This window comes from Panthera uncia, chromosome A2, assembly GCF_023721935.1.
Source record: "Panthera uncia isolate 11264 chromosome A2, Puncia_PCG_1.0, whole genome shotgun sequence".
Classification (NCBI taxonomy): Eukaryota; Metazoa; Chordata; class Mammalia; order Carnivora; family Felidae; genus Panthera; species Panthera uncia.
In genome coordinates, this window is record NC_064816.1 from 5,185,191 (window position 1) to 5,200,622 (window position 15,432).

At 54.8% G+C, this 15,432-nt stretch overlaps 1 protein-coding gene across 3 annotated transcripts in view; it reads right to left on the reverse strand.

Moving 5' to 3' along the window:
- Window positions 1-1,201: 1,201 nt before the first annotated feature.
- CERS4 (ceramide synthase 4) overlaps window positions 1,202-15,432 on the reverse strand; it is a 34,997-nt gene continuing 20,766 nt past the window's right edge. For 2 of the 3 annotated variants that reach the window (XM_049639801.1, XM_049639802.1), the window contains exons 2-11: window positions 12,632-12,805; window positions 10,049-10,166; window positions 9,271-9,389; window positions 9,112-9,169; window positions 8,738-8,788; window positions 8,326-8,418; window positions 7,984-8,112; window positions 3,176-3,282; window positions 1,738-1,894; window positions 1,202-1,654 (exon numbers count right to left, since the gene is read on the reverse strand). In XM_049639801.1, the coding sequence (XP_049495758.1) occupies window positions 1,496-1,654; window positions 1,738-1,894; window positions 3,176-3,282; window positions 7,984-8,112; window positions 8,326-8,418; window positions 8,738-8,788; window positions 9,112-9,169; window positions 9,271-9,389; window positions 10,049-10,166; window positions 12,632-12,804 (1,164 nt within the window). In that variant the 5' untranslated portion in view covers window position 12,805 and the 3' untranslated portion in view covers window positions 1,202-1,495. Of the gene's footprint in view, window positions 1,655-1,737; window positions 1,895-3,175; window positions 3,283-7,983; window positions 8,113-8,325; window positions 8,419-8,737; window positions 8,789-9,111; window positions 9,170-9,270; window positions 9,390-10,048; window positions 10,167-11,234; window positions 11,320-12,631; window positions 12,806-15,432 lie in introns of those variants that run through there. The other variant, XM_049639803.1, reaches the window with a different exon arrangement.

Consider the following 15,432-nt stretch of genomic DNA (forward strand, 5'->3'; position numbering starts at 1 on the left):
TTCTTTGTCCAGTTTATTTTTTTTTAGCCAATGGAATGGGTCTTAGATGGTATCTGCTAGTCTAGTCTTGCTTTGTTAAGTCCTTAATTATTATTAATGAGACTGAGTCTTGGCCTTGAGTGTTTTCTTTGCTATAAACGTCCATGTCTTCTGGTCCTATTTTTTGTTTTCAGATTGGTTGTCCTTTCTTACCGATTTGTAAGTGTACTAGGAACCTCTGGGGGTGTCTCTAGGGATAAAGAGGAAAGGCATTTGTACTTCTAATTCCTGCCAGATTCCCCTCCACAGGGGGCACACTGGGACCGGTCCATTTTCCCTGCAAATCCCAACAGAGGATGCTGACATTGTGCCGGGAGAGCTGGTGAGAAAGGAATTCATTGTAGTTTTTTCCTTTGCCCCTGGTGTAGGCTGAGTGAGATTGAGCCTGAACTTGAACGTGTCTTCCCTTGCATCAAGGCCACTTGCACCCTTCCTGTGGGCCACCTGCTGGTCCTCTTCCTCCCTCCTCCTCCTCCTCCGGATCAGCTCTCTTCCCAGATGTTTGAAAAGCAGGAGGTGAAATTGACACTGCTTGTCTTTACCATTTCTTCTTTCACAGTCCCATCCCGTAGCCCCTGCTTCCCTTCTTGTTCTTGGCTCCCTCTTCTCTCCAGATCTTCCCATCTTCCCATCCCCCGACTCGTTCTGGAACGTCTTCCCATCCCCCCCCCCCCCTCCTCCACGCCCCTGGAGGCAGCTCCTCTGGGCCTGCCTGGGGCCTTGTGGCCGGGATTTCTGGAGCTGTGGATGGATACTCCCTTGGCTTGTCCCACGGGAGCTCTCCCCCTGGGCCCTATCTCACCTTCTCCAGGGAGTCTGCCAACGTTGAGCAGGGGCTGTGGAGACCTGAAGGAGCCTGCCCTCTGCCCCGCCTCTGACTTGTGTGGGCCTTGTACCTTCCCACCTGTAAGCTGGGGGCGGAGTTGGCCGAAGGCCGCGCGGTGCTGGAAGGTGATGGCTTACCTACAGGGCTGGGTACCAGGGATTGAGTCGCCTGGCGGGGGGGGGGGGGGGGGGTCTCCCTGTGCCGCTTGCGGAGTCCCCTGGGGGTGGGCGCGTGTCTTGGGGTGGCCGAGAGGGTCTCATCGGTAAGGTCTGTAATTAGAGTCCCCTTGGGGCCTCCGGGGATGGATGAGGAGCTAGAACACGGACACAAGCGCGCTCAGAGAACTTGGCTCCGTTCAAGTTTTATTGGACCCCTTTCAGCCTGGAGGTGGCTCCAGCAGGCTTCCGCCCGCCCTCCCCAGCTCTGTCCAGTTGCCCAAGGGAAGGGAAGGGAAGGGAAGGGAAGGGTGGGCAGAGAGAGGGGGCTGGAGACAGATCATCAGCCCTGCCCCTGCCCCTGCGGGAGGTCCCTCCCTGTCTCCAGAGCCTCCCGGGGCCTCCGGTCCTGCCGCCCCACAAATCCAAGCCACAGGGCCCCGGGAGCAGGCCCGCGAGGCCGGTCTTCGGCTGGCTATGTGGCTGGCGCGTGCCCGTTGGCCAGCCGCCCGGGCGCCCGGCTCCGAGGACCGTCGGTGGGGGCCGCCCCGTTCTTCAGGGGCAGGGACTCCTGGACCACGTCCCCATCGCTCGAGTCGGCCTCCTCCACGTCGCTGCGGACGTCCTTCTCCATCTGGGGGGAAGAGGGGCGGGGCGGGGCGTGAGGACGGGGCTCCGGGGAGGCGCCCGCGAGCGGCCCCCCCTGCCCGGCCCTACCTGGCCTTTCTTCGTAAAGCTGTAGATCATGCGGAGGATGAGGCAGGACCAGAACACGTGCAGCAGCTGCAGCATCATGAGAAGGCCGTTGAAGAAGTAGTAGCCGAAGAAGGGGCCCGAGCTGGCAATGGACTCGTAGTATGTGGTGTAGAGGATCCTGCGGCAGGTGAGGAGGGGGGAGAGGTGGGGCTTCACCAGGCACCGGGCACCACCCCCCTCCCCCCGGCCCTGGGGACCGCTCGGTCTTGGGCGACCTTCTTGGCTCCAGAACCTTCCGTGGCTCCCCACTGCCCCCCGAGTGATACCTAGGCCCTCCGGGCATTTAAGTGCCCCTTCTCGCCCGGTTGTGTTAAGCTGTGAGAACGCACAGCTCACCCGCCGGCCATTCAGGCCCACGAGCTGCAAACTCTGGACGGGGAGCTCTCTCTCTGGAGCCCCAGGCTGGTGCACCCGCTGCCTCCTCCAGGACACTTCCGGGGACCCCACAGGTCCCTCGAACCGGCCCACCCAAAGCTCAGCTCCTGCTCCTCAAGCAACAGCTCTGAGCTCATTCCCATTTTATGACCCTCGGGGGACCGCGGGCCCACCCACCTCTGTCACCTGCACCGGACCCTCCAGGCACCCCCCCCAGCTCCTGCTCAGGTCTCCCACCGGCCGGTCCCCAGCAGCTGCCAGGGGGCGCCTGTGAGCCTGAGTCAGGTCTGTCCCTCTCCCACCCACAGCCCTCCAGGGCTCTCTGCTCATTGGGGTAAAAGCCCAAGTCCTCCCCGTGACCTCCAAGATCCTGTGCCACCTGCCCTGTCCCCTCCTGCCTTGTTCACTCAGCTCCAGCCACACGGGTCTCCTCGCTGTACCTCCAACACACCAGGCCTGGTCCTGCCCTAGGGCCTTTGCACATGCCGTGCCTGGACCACTCTTCCCCTACGATCAGTGTGCTTCTCTCCCTCCAGTCTCTCCGAATCTCGTCAGTGACCACCCTAATTCCAGCTACCTATACACTTCCTGTGCCTTCCTGACCTCATTTTCTCTTTAGCACATCACTCCCTCAGGCTTTATATTTTACCTGTTTGCTTTATTTCTTCTATTCCCCTGCCCACCCCCAGTGTCAGCTCCACGTGAGCAGAGATCTTCATGTTGTTCCCTCTGCCAGGAGAGGCTCAGCAAATAGACTGGGGAAGGACTTTAGTGAGCAGGTGCCCAACCCTGCCCCCTACTCCATGTTCTGGGCACATGGGAGAATGACCGCGCCCAGTTTTCTGTCTCTCCTGCCACTGGGCCTTTGCATATGCTGTGTCCAGTCCCAGGGACACCGTTCCTGGCCCTCTCCTGAAAGCCTCCAGGCCAACACCCCCAGCTCCCTGGGTGAGGGAACCGAGGGTGAGGCAGGCCTGGATCTCAGGCACTCCCCTCTCCTCAACCGGCACGAGGGCAGACTCACTGCGTAGGGAAGAGCACGAGGCGAGTGTAGAAGAAGACCAAGGAGAAGATGATGAAGAGGGTATCGCAGGCTTTCCGCCAACGCGTGTAATTGAATATCTTACAGGCCTGGGAGGGGGGCAACGGAGAGAATCGGACTCAGGCACAGGGTGGGCACAACGGTGCCACCACAATGGTGGGCACAGGGGAAGTAGGTGGGGAGGGGAAAGGGCGGGGCCTCCTCTCCGGGAGCTGTCTAGAAAGCTAAAGTGGGTGCAGCCAAGAATCCTTTATCCAGCAAGGCTGTCATTCAAAAATAGGAGGAGACAGAGAGCTTCCCAGACAAACAAAAACTAAAGGAGTTTGCAACCACTAAACGAGCCCTGCAAGAAATTTTAAGGGGGCCTCTGAGGGGAGAAAAGACGAGAGAAAAAAAAAGGACCGAAAGCAACAAAGACTAACTCTGCAGGCAACACGATGGCAACAGATTCACATCTTTCAGTACTCACTCTAAACGACAATGGACTCAATGATCCAATCACAAGACAGAGGGTAACAGAATGGATAAGAAAACAAGATCCATCTATATGCTGTTTACAAGACACCCGCTTTAGACCTAAAGACACCTTCAGATTGAAAGTAAGGGGACGGAGAACCATCTATCATGCTAACGGTCGCCAAAAGAAAGCCGGAGTAGCCATACTTAGACAATCTAGACTTTAAAGACTGTAACAAAAGATGAAGAAGGGCATTATATCATAATTAAGGGGTGTATCTGCCAAGAATACATAACAATTGTAAACATTTATGTGCCAAATGTGGAACATCCAGATATATAAATCAATTAATCACAAAAATAAAACTCATTGATAATAATACCATAATAGTGGGGGGCTTCAACACCCCACTTACAGCAACGGACAGATCATTTAATCAAAAAACCAACAAGGAAACAAAGGCTTTGAATGACACACTGGACCAGATGGACTTAACAGATATACTCAGAACGTTTCATCCTAAAGCAGCAGAATATACATTCCTCTCCAGTGCACATGGAACGTTCTCCAGAACAGATCACATACTGGGACACAAATCAGCCCTCAACAAGTACAAAAAGACCGAGATCATGCCGTGCATATTTTCAGACCACAATGGTATGAAACTCAAAATCAATCTCAAGAGAAAATGTGGAAAGATAGCAAATACTTGGAGATTAAAGACCATCCTACTAAAGAATGAATGGGCTAACCAAAAAGTTAAAGAAGAACTTAAAAACATGGAAGCCAATGAAAATGCCCAGAACCAGCCCAAAACCTCTGGGACGCAGCAAAGGCGGTCATAAGAGGGAAGTATATAGAAATCCAGGCCTTCCTAAAGAAGGAAGGAAGGTCTCAGATACACAAGCTAACCTTAACACCTTAAAGAGCTGGAAAAAGAACAGCAAATAAACCCCCAAACCGGCAGAAGACAGGAAATAATAAAGGTTAGAGCAGAAATCAATGCTATCAAAACAAAAAAAAAACCCAAACAAACAGAACAGATCAATGAAACTAGGAGCTGGTTCTTGGAAAGAATTAACAAAACTGATAAACCCCTAGCCAGTTTGATCAAAAAGGAAAGGACCCAAATAAATAAAATCAAGAATGAAAGAGGAGAGAGCACAACCAACACAGCAGAAATAAAAACAGTAAGAGAATATTATGAGCAATTATACGCCAATAAAATGGGCAATCTGGAAGAAATGGAGAAATTCCTAGAAACATATACACTACCAAAACTGAAACAGGAAGAAATAGAAAATTTGAACAGACCCATAGCCAGTATGGAAATCGAATTAGTAATCAAAAATCTCCCCCAAAAACAGAGTCCAGGGCCAGATGGCTTTCCAGAGGAATTCTACCAAACATTTAAGGAGGAGTTAACACCTATTCTCTTGAAGCTGTTCCAAAAAATAAAAATGGAAGGAGAACTTCCAAACTCTTTCTATGAAGCCAGCATTACCTTGATTCCAAAACCAGACAAAGACCCCACTAAAAAGGAGAACTATAGACCAGTTTCCCTGATGACATGGATGCAAAAATCCTCAACAAGATACTGGCCAACTGGATCCAACAATACATTCAAAGAATTATTCACCACGACCAAGCAGTAATTATACCTGGGATGCAGGGCTGGTTCAATATCCACAAAACAATCAGTGTGATTCATCACATCAATAAAAGAAAGTGCAAGAACCACATGATCCTCTCAATAGATGCAGAGAAAGAATTTGACAAAATACAGCATCTTTCTTCATAAAAACCCTCAAGAAGGTGGGGATAGAAGGATCATACCTCGAGATCATAAAAGCCATATATGAAAGACCCAACGCTAATATCCTCCTCAATGGGGAAAAACCGAGAGCTTCCCCGCTAAAGTCAGGAACAAGGCAGGGATGTCCAATCTCACCACTGTTAATTCAACATAGTATTGGAAGTCTTAGCCTCAGCAATCAGACAACACAAAGAAATAAAAGGCATCCAAATTGGCCAGGAGGAGGTCAAACTTTCACTCTTTGCAGATGACGTGATACTCTATATGGAAAACCCAAAAGATTCCACCAAAAAACTGCTAGAACTGATCCATGAGTTCAGCAAAGTTGCAGGATATAAAATCAATGCACAGAAATCGGTTGCATTCCTATACACCAATAATGAAGCAACAGAAAGAGAAATCAAGGAATTGGTCCCATTTACCATTGCACAAAAAACGTAAAATACCCAGGAATAAATCTAACCAAAGAGGTGAAAAAGCTATACAATGAAAACTATAGAAAGTTTATGAAAGAAATTGAAGACAACACAAAAAAATGGAAAAATATTCCATGCTCTTGGATAGGAAGAACAAATATTGTTAAAATGTCAATACTACCCAAAGCAATCTACATACTCAATGCAATACCTATCAAAATAACACCAGCATTCTTCACAGAGCTAGGACAATCCTAAAATGTGTATGGAACCAGAAAAGACCCCGAATAGCCAAAGCAATCCAGAAAAAGAAAACCAAAGCTGGAGGCATCACAATCCCGGACTTCAAGCTGTAATCATGAAGACAGTACGGCACTGGCACAAAAACAGACACTCAGATCAATGGGACAGAATAGAGAACCCAGAAATGGACCCACAAACGTATGGGCAACTAATCTTTAACAAAGCAGGAAGGAATATCCAATGGAATAAAGACAGTCTCTTCAGCAAGTGGTGATGGGAAAACTGGACAACAGCATGCAGAAAAATGAGCCTGGACCACTTTCTTACACCATATCCAAAAATAAACTCAAGATGGATGAAAGACCTAAATCTAAGACAGGAAGCCGTCAAAATTCTCGAGGAGAAAGCAGGCAAAAACATCTTTGACCTCAGCCACAGCAACTTCTTAGTCAACACGTCTCTGGAGGCAAGGGAAACAAAAGCAAAAATGAACTACTGGGACCTCGTCAAAATAAAAAGCTTCTGCACAGTGAAGGAAACAATCAGCAAAACTAAAAGGCAACCGACAGAATGGGAGAAGATATCTGCAAACAACATATCAGATAAAGGGTTAGGATCCAAAATCTATAAAGAACTTATCAAACTCAACACCCAAAAAACAAGTAATCCAGTGAAGAAATGGGCAAAAGACCTGAAGAGACACTTCTCCAAAGAAGACATCCAGATGGCCAACCGACACATGAAAAAATGCTCAACATCACTCGTCATCAGGGAAATACAAATCAAAACCACAATGAGATACCACCTCACACCCGTCAGAATGGCTAACGTGAATAACTCAGGCAACAACAGATGTTGGTGAGGATGCAAAGAGAAAGGATCTCTTTTGCACTGCTGGTGGGAATGCAGGCTGGTGCAGCCACTCTGGAAAACAGTCTGGAGGTTCCTCAAAAAATTAAAAGTAGAACTACCCTACGACCCAGCAATTGCACTACTAGGCATTTGTCCAAGGGACACAGGTGTGCTGTTTTGAAGGGGCACATGCAACCCAATGTTTACAACAGTGCTATCAACAATCGCCAAAGTATGGAAAGAGCCCATATGTCCATTGACAGATGAATGGATAGAGAAGATGCGGTATATATACACAATGGAGTATTACTCGGCAATCAAAAGGAATGAGATCTTGCCATTTGCAACTACATGGATGGAACTAGAGGGTATTAGGCTAAGCGAAATTAGAGAAAGACAAATATAGGACCTCACTCATATGAGGACTTTAAGACACAGAGCAGATGAACACAAGGGAAGACAAGCAAAAATAATATAAAAACAGGGAGGGGGACAAAAGGTAAGAGACTCTTAAATATGGAGAACAAACAGAGGGTTACTGGAGGGGTTGTGGGAGGGGGACGGGCTAAATGGGCACTAAGGAATCTACTCCTGAAATTACTGTTGCACCATATGCTAACTAACTTGGATGTAAATGTAAAAAAAAAAAAAAAAAAAAATTGGGGCGCCTGGGTGGCTCAGTCGGTTAAGCATCCGACTTTGGCTCGGGTCACGATCTCACAGCTCGAGACTTTGTGCTGACAGCTCAGAGCCTGGAGCCTGCTTTGGATTCTGTGTCTCCCTCCCTCTCTGCCCCTAACCCAGTCGTATTCTGTCTCAAAAATAAACATTAAAAAAAAAATTTTTTTTAATAAAAAAAATGTAAAAAGAAAGGTAAAGTGTGTGTTTCTGGGAGCGGGAGGAGCTTCAGGTCCCAGGAAGCCAGGAGGGGGCGTGGCCTCATGGGGCGTGGCCTCATCTCCCAGGAAGGCGGGGAGAGGGCGGGGCGGGGCGGGGCCAGGCCCACCTCCAGGAGGTAGTCCGAGGCGTCGTGCAGCAGCAGCACCAGAGAGCCGATGCGCAGCAGGTTTGCGCTGTAGGAGAAGACGATCAGGGTGATGGTCACGAAGTGGTGTGCCACCTGCTCCTTGAAATCCTGCGGGAGATGGTGGGTCACAGCAGGGAGGAGGTTGGTGGCAGGGCCCCCCCCCCCCCACAGGGCTGGGAGCATCTGTACCTCGTGGACTCTGGGCCTCCGGCCTGAGGCCACCAGGGGGTTTCCGGGTGTGGGGTGAGGCCATCCCTCCGGTTGGAGACTGGGTCACAACTCCCCCAGGGCATCACTGCCCAGTCAGATTCTGGGCCTCACCTTGCGCTTGACATCCAAGTGCAGCGTGATCAGCAGTGAGATGTAGAAACTCAGCTCCAGGAGGTACCAATAGTACAGGCCCGGTTTCAGGGGCTGCGGCGGGGCGGGGCAAGGTTAGCCGTGGGGAGTCGAGGCTCCCATGGGGCAGGGGCCTCCCTGTTCGCTCAAAACCAGGACCTCTGGATCCAAATGACTGGGGAAGGTGGGGGCGGTCAAGGGCAGAGGGTCTGTGGCGGCTCCTGCTCCAGGGTTCCTGGCTTCTGGCCCCTACCCACTCCACAGGGGAGGCGGAAATACTGTGGCCCTCAGGGGTGTCACGTGATGTCCAGGTTTGGCTCTCCCGCCTGTGGCTACAGGGGCTCTGACCACCCCCCGCCCTCCCACCGGCCTGGGAGCCCCGCCCACCACTCACCTGATCTGGGTAATTGTCCCAGCACATCACCGGTGTCCACAGCCATGACTCCTGCAGGGACCCGGGAGTCTGAAGCTGCCCAAAGGTCAGAGCCCAGCCCTCTATTCCCCAGGTGCGCCCTCCCCTGGGCTGCTCTCACTCTAGACCGAGGGCTGTCGGCTGCACACCCCCGGCTCCCCGCGCACAGCGTGTCCTCAGCAGGCACCTGAGTGATCTGCCAGGACCCCTCCCAGCCCTCTCCCCTTCTCTGTGCCTTTGCGCACTTCCCTCCTCTGCCCGAACCCCTCCACGGCCCCCAGTTCAGGCCCTGGGCACAGCAGGTGCTTGTGGGGTCGATGGGGGTGGGGGGCAGGGAAACGGGCAGGTGCACTCACGTGGTAGAGGACGGAGAGGCCACCGAAGAAGGAGCACAGGTAGAAGAGAAACCTCCAGCTGCAGATGGCGAGGGAGCCCATGAGGCAGCCGCCAGGGCAGCAGACCCCTCCCCGGCACCCCAGCGCCCCCCTCCCCCCGCAGCCCCACCCTGGGCTTACCTGGCCTCACAGAACTTCTTGGTCAGGCAGGGCCGGTCTTGGTTCCGGCGTCTCCGGAACCAGCGCCGGGTCTGTTGCAGCGTGAGGCCACACTGGGCAGCGAGGAAGGCCATCTGGGGCTGGGGAGGGGCGACAGGGGTCACAGAGGTGGCCCTCCTGCCCCTGTCCCAGGACAGGTGAGACCCAGCTGCGTCCCCCCCTCCCCTGCTGCCCCAGGCCTTGCCTGTGGGCCTGTCTACCTATGCACGCGGGGAGTAGGGGGGTTCACAGCGTGGGGTCCCCCCAAAGAGGCCATATAAAAAGCAGTCCTGCTCATAGGACAGGCAGGTGGCTGACGGGGCTGGGACTAAAAAAGGGCCGGGGGCTGGGGCAGCCCCCTCCTAGAGGTTTTCCTGGAACACTCAGGTCTTATCCCCACCCCAGGGAGGCAGTTGAGACCTTGCCTCCCACCCCTTCCTTCAGAGGGAGGTGGACAAGGGAGGAAGAATCCCAAGGCCCTGAGCCACACCCACCGGATGGGCACAGGGGAGGTCACAGGCCTGCTCGGGTCTCCCCCAGAGCAGTCCAGCCTTCTGTTCCTCACCAGCTCAGCAGAGACCTGGTCTCCCCACCTCCATCCCAGGATGTGCCCACTGGGCAGCTGGGATGGCCGGTGGGGTGGGGAGAGGGGCACTGGGCTTTCCCTGTTGACGACTGGGTGTCATCCCAACCCCTGGGGCCCCATCCGCAAGGCAGCCGTGCAGGCCGATGGGGGGGGAGGGCGTCAGGGGGCTCTCACCTCCTTGGGTTTACACCCCTCTGTGAGGAAGTATTTCTCCAGAGTGGCATTTGACTTTGCTGGCCTCCTGGCCTGATCTCGCACACCCAGCCACCGGCTCAGGGGCAGGCCGATAAATCTGGGTGCAGGGGAGACAGAGCCGGTCAATCCAGGTGGGGAAACTGAGGCTCCGAGGGGCCAGGTCACACGCTGGAACCCTGGAGGGGTAGGCTGGCCGCCGTACTGGACCAAACCTAGGAAGGGCAGCTGGATGGGTGGGTCTTCAGGATGGGGACGCGAAGGTTAACTTTTGGGGCACTCGGGAAGCGGCACTCAGTCCCAAACAGGAATGAGGGTCCCCGCACTGCCTGTCTCACGGTGGTCTGGGTCCTTGTCTGTGCCCCGTCAGGCTGGGGGGTCCCCACAGGCAGGAGCGGGTCTGCTCCCACTCAGGTGGCCCTTCTCCCGGCGGGGTCACGTGCAGGAGCCCAGATCTCCGGGCAATCCCCACACTTTCCAGTAGAGGGCCCCCGAGGCCAGGGGTCAGGACGGAATTTCCTACCCACCATCCAACACCCGCCTCCGTCTGGGAGAACTGAGCTCAGTGCAGCCCAGCAAGAACTCATTCCAGACTCTGTCATGACCAGGGAGTGGGGGAGAAGGGGACTGTCATTTATTGAGTACTTGTAATCTGCCAAGCATAGGCACAAATCCACATTAGGTCCTGGCTCATTTAACTCTACTGTCAAAGTCCCCATTGCCCTGATGAGTAAACCGAGGCTCAGAGAGGTCAGAGGTATGGCCAAGGTTACACAGCGGTGAGCAGCAGACTGGCCCAGGATTTACTTTAGCGATGGCAAAAACCTCCGCCTTCAACCCTGGAAAAGCTACCCACTCACGCTGCCCTTTGAAAGGATAACTCTAGGATGGGACACACCCATACCTCTAAGGAGGCCATCAGTTAAATATACAACTCCCCCCACTCCAGGCTCCAGTAGCGAACCTGGGCATAGTCTTGTGCCCTCCCCACCCTGTGGGAAAGATGAGGACTCACCCTTCAAAGCCTGGCTGAATTGGGCCTCTTAGAATCCCTCAGGCAAAGCCTTAGTCCCAGACGACCTACCCACTGTGTGACCACAGGCCAGTGCCTCGACCTCTCTGTGCCTCAATTTCCTACTCTGTACAATGGGGATAATAACAGTACCACCTCATGGGGTTGCACAGAGGGCTGAGTTAAGACACGTAAGCTGCTTCAGGCAATGGTGGGCACAGAGTAGGCGCTCCAGGGATATCTGTTAAATAAATACAACCTCAGTGTGTATTCTCGGGTCCCCGGTGTCCCGCCTGTATCATGTGAGCCCAGACACGGGGAAGCTCCTTGGGGGTGGGAGAGACAAGGCAAGAGGTAGAGTGTTCCCATTTCCCTGTGGTCAGGGCAGGACAAAGCCAGGGACTCAAAGTGGGGGCGGAAGGGAGTGGGGGGGGGGGGGGGGGGGGGGGGGGGGGGAGAGGGGCGGGGGGGGGGGGGAGCAGAAGGGCATGGTGGGGGTCTCCCGGAACCCAGCCTTGAAGGAACTGCAGAGGAGTGAGGGAGAAGGCCAGGTGGGTGCATAGAAGGTGGCGGGCCCGCGAAGGGTGCCTGGGGAGGGACGTTAAGGGGGAGGAGGAACCTCAGAGGGGGTGGGTGGCTGATCACGGAGGGGACTGTCCGGCAGGAAGGGGGCCTGGCAAGGCAGGTCTGAATCAGCTCTGACTACAGTGTTGGTCCACGTGGAAAGCGTGGGGCACCTGGGGCAGAGGGAAGGGGCCCTGGGAGAGCTGCCCGCGCCCAGGAGACAGCCAGGCAGGGAAAGGCAGGGAACCCCAGTGTGAAGGAGGGTCTGGGTCCCATGAGACACGACTGAAAATCTACAGGGTTTGGCACCCGGCTTGCTGGGAACCGGGGCAGGGGGGGCTGGGAACCAGGCTGCAAGGGGGAGGGGAGAAGGGGGGAGGGATTTGGGCACAAACGGGGAAGCCAGAGTGCCCAGCTCCTTCCTTTGGCAGAGGGAGGAGGGAAGGTGTTAGGAGCCGGGAGGGAGGGGAGGGGAGGGTGAGGGGGTGTAGGAGGGATGATGGGGGGTGAGAGGGATGCGGGGGGTTGATGGAAGGATGATAGGGGCAGGGTGGGGGAGGTGAGGGAGGGCTGGTGAGGTGGAGGGTCACCCGGCCCGCAGGAGAGGGGCAGGAGGGAGCGGGCGAGAGTTTCTTTGCCCCCGGGGCCTCTTCAGGCCTGTCTTTGGTCAGCAAAGCAAGAACGCGTCCTCCAGGGCCTCCGCCCGTTTTCCGAAGACGCTGGCACGCGGGGATCCGAGCTGCAGCCTGTGTGGCGGGAAACCAGCCACCGGAGGCTGGAAGGGTGTGGGCGCAAGGGGCTGGGGACAAGACGGGGGTGGGGACAAGACGGGGGCTGGGAGAGGCACGCGGGCTCAGAGCCAGGCTCCGTTCAGGACACATTAGGACGAAACCCCGCAGGGCATCCGGCCGGGGTGAGCACGTCGTGCGTGCGCGCGCACACACACACACACACACACACACACACGTGTGAGCGACCCCGGCACTCACCTCTCGAAGGTGAAGCGCATGGCCACCAGGGCCAGTGCCAGGGGCAGGGCTGCCAGCACGTCCCGGGGGTGGGGGTACACCAGGCCATCTCGGTCCTCCAGGGCAACCCACGAGCTGTTGGGTGGTAACCATAACTTCTCCTGCCAAAACCACTCGTTGAAGCTGGACCACATCCTGTGGACACGGGGTCCGGTGAAAAGGAGCTCGGCCCGCAGGACCCACGGGTGGGGCAGGAGGGGCCCCCCCCCCCCCCCCGCCCCCCCCCCCCCCCCCCCAGCGCCCGGCAGCCTCCGGCTGTGTGTCCTCAGGCAAATGAGCTGCCCTCGCTGAATCTCAAGTTCACTGGGCAAACAGGGACAGTAACCCACCTGTCGGCCCAGCCCGATGAGACACGCAAAGTGCTTAGCCCGGTGCCCACTGACCCTTCAGACACAGCTCCTGCAAACAGCTAGTATTCTGCACTTTACAGATGCGAAAACAGGTGGCCAGTGGTCAAGGGACTGGCTGACGGGGGTCATCAACTCGAGTTCTCCGGTGTCCAGAACAGCTTCCCGTCACTGTGGGACAGTCCCTCCAGTGCAGCCCAGGACGACAAGGGAAATCCGCGATTCCCTTCCTGACCGCCCGCCCTTCCAGGTGTGAATGTCGCTGCCTCGCTTGCTACGTGACTGCGGTTGGGCAAGAGGGTCCCCTGCATGACCCCGTGTGCCACACAAGTGGAGCCTCCCTCCGCCAAGAAAGCTTTCCAGTGGCCGTCTGGATGAGTCTGAGCAGCTGTGACCTTTCCTGAGATCCATCTATTGATCGATCGATCGATCTGCCTGCCTATCTATCTACCTACCTACCTTTTAAAGTTTTAAGTAATCTCTACACCCAACATGGGGCTTGAACTCACAACCCCCTGAGATCAAGAGTCACATGCTCTTTTGACTCAGCCAGCCAGGCGCCCCGCCCCTTCCCAAGATCTTAAGACAACTGTCCAGACCCCCACACTGGTCCCCACTTAGGATGTTCATCCTTATGGCCATCTGTCCATCTGCCTTCTTCCCTGCCATCCATTCACTGTCCATCCATCTGTCCATCCATCCATCCATCCATCTACCAATCCACCAACCAGTTATCCTTCCGTCCATCCGTCCGTCCACCTGCCCAGCTGTCCATCTACCCATCTGTCCCTCTACCTGTCTGTCAGCCCATCCATCCATCTGCCTGCCCAGCTGCCCATCCATCTGTCCATCCATCCACGAGGTGTTCTCTGATCGACTTATACATGCCAGCATGGGGCTAGGTGCTGAGGATACAGCAGGGAAAAAAGGAGACACATTCCTGTCCTCATGGAGCTCACAGCCCAGCAGGGACAGCAGCCAATGCACAAGTAAACATTCATGAATGAGGTAACACGGTGTGATGGAACCTGGTAGGAAATAAACAGGTGGCCATGACTTTAAATGAGGTGACCAATGAAGCTCTAATGAGATACCCTCTGACGTGAAACCCAGAGGTGAGGAGGGCCTCGGTTTATGCAGAAGAGGGTACTGGTGGTCGGGAGGGGCTTTCAGAGAAACAAGCAGCAGGTGCAAAGGCCCTGAGGCAGGACTGAGCTCAGAGTATTGAGGGAACAGCAAGAGACCCCTGTGGCTTGAGCAGGGTGAGTGACGGGGAGAGAGGAAGGAGGGAAGGCCAGGGAGGGGGGAAAGGGGCAGGTCACCCAGGGCCCGCGGGCTTCAGGGAGGAATTCGGATGATTTCCAACATTTATGATTAAAAATTTCAAACCTACAGAAAAACCGAAAGAATTTACTGTGAACACCTGTTAACCCACCACCAGATGCTACCACCCACATTTTGTCCCATTTGCTCTGTTGCACATCTGCTGGTGCATCCATCCGCCCCTCCATCCGCCCCCCTCGCCCCCTGCCCCCCTGCCATCAGGCCATTTACTCTTCTGGACGCGCTTTAAAATCAGCAGCAGACGTCAAGCCATATCACCCCTACATATTTCAGCATGCAGATCCTTAGCTAGAGTTTAATATTTGCTTATGGGTTTTTTTTTTTTCATTCAAGGTAAAATTTACTAGAGCAAAATGCATCAATCTTCCGTGTAGAGTCACCTCTGGCAAATACAGGTACCCGTGTCATGCAGCCTCCTGTCCCGCCACAAAGCTCTCGTGCGTCTTCCCCCCTTCCCGGTCAATCTCCATCTCCCCCATCCAAAGGTAACCTCTGTTAGGGGCTCGAGTGGGATCCCTGGGTCACAGGGCAGTCGCCTGTTTCACTTCATACGCAACTGCCAAACTGTTTTCTGGGGTGGCTGGACCATTTTCCACCCCCGCCTGTGGAGTCTGGGGGTTCTGTGGCCCTTGGTTTTATTTTAGATACAATGACTAGCGGTGGGGTACTGGCGCCCGTGTGGGAAGTGGCCTTCTGGAGGCCAGAAGGGGGTGATGTCCACCGGAAGGAGGTAGAGAGGAGGGGCGCAGGTTCCCAGAGACTTTTTTTTTAATGTTTATTTAGGTATTCATTTTTAAAGTAATCTCCACACCCAACGCGGGGCCCTGAAACTCACGACCCTGAGATCAAGAGTCGCACGCTCTACCTGCTGAACCGCCAGCCAGGCGCCCCCCTCGAGAGACACTGGAGGTCAGCGGTCTGAGACGGGGGCTTGTGGTGCTGAAATCAAGGTTGGGCAGGGCCGCATTCCTTCTGGAGGTGGAGAGAACCCGTTCCTGCCTTTTCTGGCTTCTAGAGGCCACTGTACTCCCTGGAAGGCTGCCCCCTCTGTCTTCAAAGCCCACATCTCTC